The sequence below is a fragment of the Ipomoea triloba genome, chromosome 16, assembly GCF_003576645.1.
Source record: "Ipomoea triloba cultivar NCNSP0323 chromosome 16, ASM357664v1".
Classification (NCBI taxonomy): Eukaryota; Viridiplantae; Streptophyta; class Magnoliopsida; order Solanales; family Convolvulaceae; genus Ipomoea; species Ipomoea triloba.
The window spans coordinates 12,372,218-12,374,241 of NC_044931.1; the positions used below are offsets into that span (position 1 = coordinate 12,372,218).

A 2,024-nucleotide genomic window follows, 5' to 3' on the forward strand; every position below is an offset into this window, starting at 1 on the left:
GAGTAGCAATGATCTTCTTAAGATCGATCTGCCTTAAAGTGGTCGAGGAAGTATATATTATAGCAATCGCGCTTAAAGTATAAATGAAAGGAGTGGAACAAAGTGTCGCTTCGGGAAACATGGGTATTGAAAATCTTAAAAACCCGTAGGTTCCCAATTTTAAAGGAATTCCTGCCAAGATGACGGATCCTGCCGTAGGTGCCTCTACATGAGCTTCGGGTAACCAAATATGAACTGGTACCATAGGCACTTTGACGGCGAAAGAGGCGAAAGAAGCAATCCATAGAAAGATTTGGCGCCGCTCACTAAATTCTGTGGTTAATGAAATTTGCGAATTGGATTTGAACCAATATCTCCCTATCTTGGGAAACTTTCCTTTTAGTAGATCGTGATGGGTCTGTCGTCCTCCTCATTATAGTCCGCCTAGAATCCATAGCATTTCGTCGGAATACATCCTGTCTTTTCACCTTAGTAGTCCTATGCATAGTCAGTACTAGACTATCCATATCCAGACCAAACATGAAAAAGAGAATCTTCCATGGCATTTTCACTTTATTTTAGAAGAATCCCCCACCCGAACCATTCTTAAGACCACCAAGCTCTCTCGAATGAGTTCTACTCTTTCTGCTTTCGAGATACACCAGGGGCTAAATCTTTTCCCCACTAAGACGTGAAACCTTCTGGCTATATCGTCCTGAAGACGGATGCGACGGGAAGAAGTGGCATTTGGAAGTGTTGCTGACTTAACATTTAGGTTTCGGCATAACAAAGCTTGCACTGTCTTTTCGCACTTAGGCGCACAGCGTGCCATTGGTAATGATTCTACTACGGTGCCACAAATTCGCAAGCTGTTCCTAAGTAATCGTTGTTGTTCATTGGATTCCGGAGGAACTACTTCGTTAGGATTGGGGAATTGCTGCGATTCTTCCTGAATAGCCTGGATTCTCCCGTCGAGAGTCATTTTTAAAGTATTACCTAAACTCTTCCGACTGAATATGATAAAGCCTATAAAACAACGAGCTACTATCATTTCTTCATTATAAATTAAGATTTTCTTCGAACTTGATGCACAAATAGATAGAATAGCAGCAAATAGCATCTTTCTAGCCTGCGAACTCAATCTCATTTAGAAAGCCTTATCTCTATCTTTCAGCAACTGAACGGGAAGTGGTTTAAGAAAGCACTTTAGAATCGGATGCGCTCGCCCAGCGAGAAAGGCCCTGACCCTGCCAACCAAGTAAAAATAAAAAAGAAAGAAGAGAACGAAAGGGGAAGAGAACTTCGTATTTTGGTAACTCTCTAGGAGTCATGTTTAACCTTGAATGCTATTAATAGATTCTACAGCAATAGTCCCTCGGACTCGGAAAGTAATAACGAAAATAGCTAACCCAATAGCAGATTCCGCAGCTGCCACCGTTGGAACCAATGAAGCAAATGATTGACCCATCATATCATCCGAAGAAACAGAAAATACCAAAAAGTTCGAATTCACAGCTAATAACATTGATTCAATTGGCATTGACATAATAGGAATATTTCGTCTATTAAGGAGGATTCCCCGAATACCTGAAATAGAGATAATCATAGAAAATGTGAAATATTTGATAGGATCCGTTTCGGGAACGTAGAATGTAAGAGAAATTCAAATGTTATCACTCCAGTACGTCAGGAAACATCAGAAAAAGAAAGATTACCCTCCAAGTAGTAGCTTTAGCCATCATCGCCACTTTCCTTTTTAAGAATTTTTTCTAGGCGATCAGCCATTTCCTTTTTTGACAATTTGTGAACTGGCTGCTCATTGGAATATGGTGACTCCTCTTGTTCCTGATCGTGACAAAAAAAAAATTCTTGAATAAATAGAAAAGCCCTTCTCAGGAACTCCATAAAATTGACAAAAAAACAATATTCCGCCCCCCAAAAAAAGAAGAGAGACTTGTTCTTGCTCACGGAAATCGCCGGTTGGGTTTACCCAAAAACATGGGAATAATTGGACGTAACATTCTTTAATGAGAGAAAGAAAAGAG

At 40.2% G+C, this 2,024-nt stretch overlaps 1 protein-coding gene across 1 annotated transcript; it reads right to left on the bottom strand.

Moving 5' to 3' along the window:
- Positions 1–395: 395 nt before the first annotated feature.
- Positions 396–1,905, bottom strand: LOC116007828 (ATP synthase protein MI25-like). Its single transcript, XM_031248485.1, has 3 exons — positions 1,318–1,905; positions 1,202–1,226; positions 396–1,121 (listed from the first exon to the last, which is right to left on the bottom strand). The coding sequence occupies exons 1-3, from the start codon at positions 1,583–1,585 to the stop codon at positions 548–550; spliced, it is 867 nt and encodes a 288-aa protein (XP_031104345.1). The 5' UTR covers positions 1,586–1,905; the 3' UTR covers positions 396–547.
- Positions 1,906–2,024: the final 119 nt, after the last annotated feature.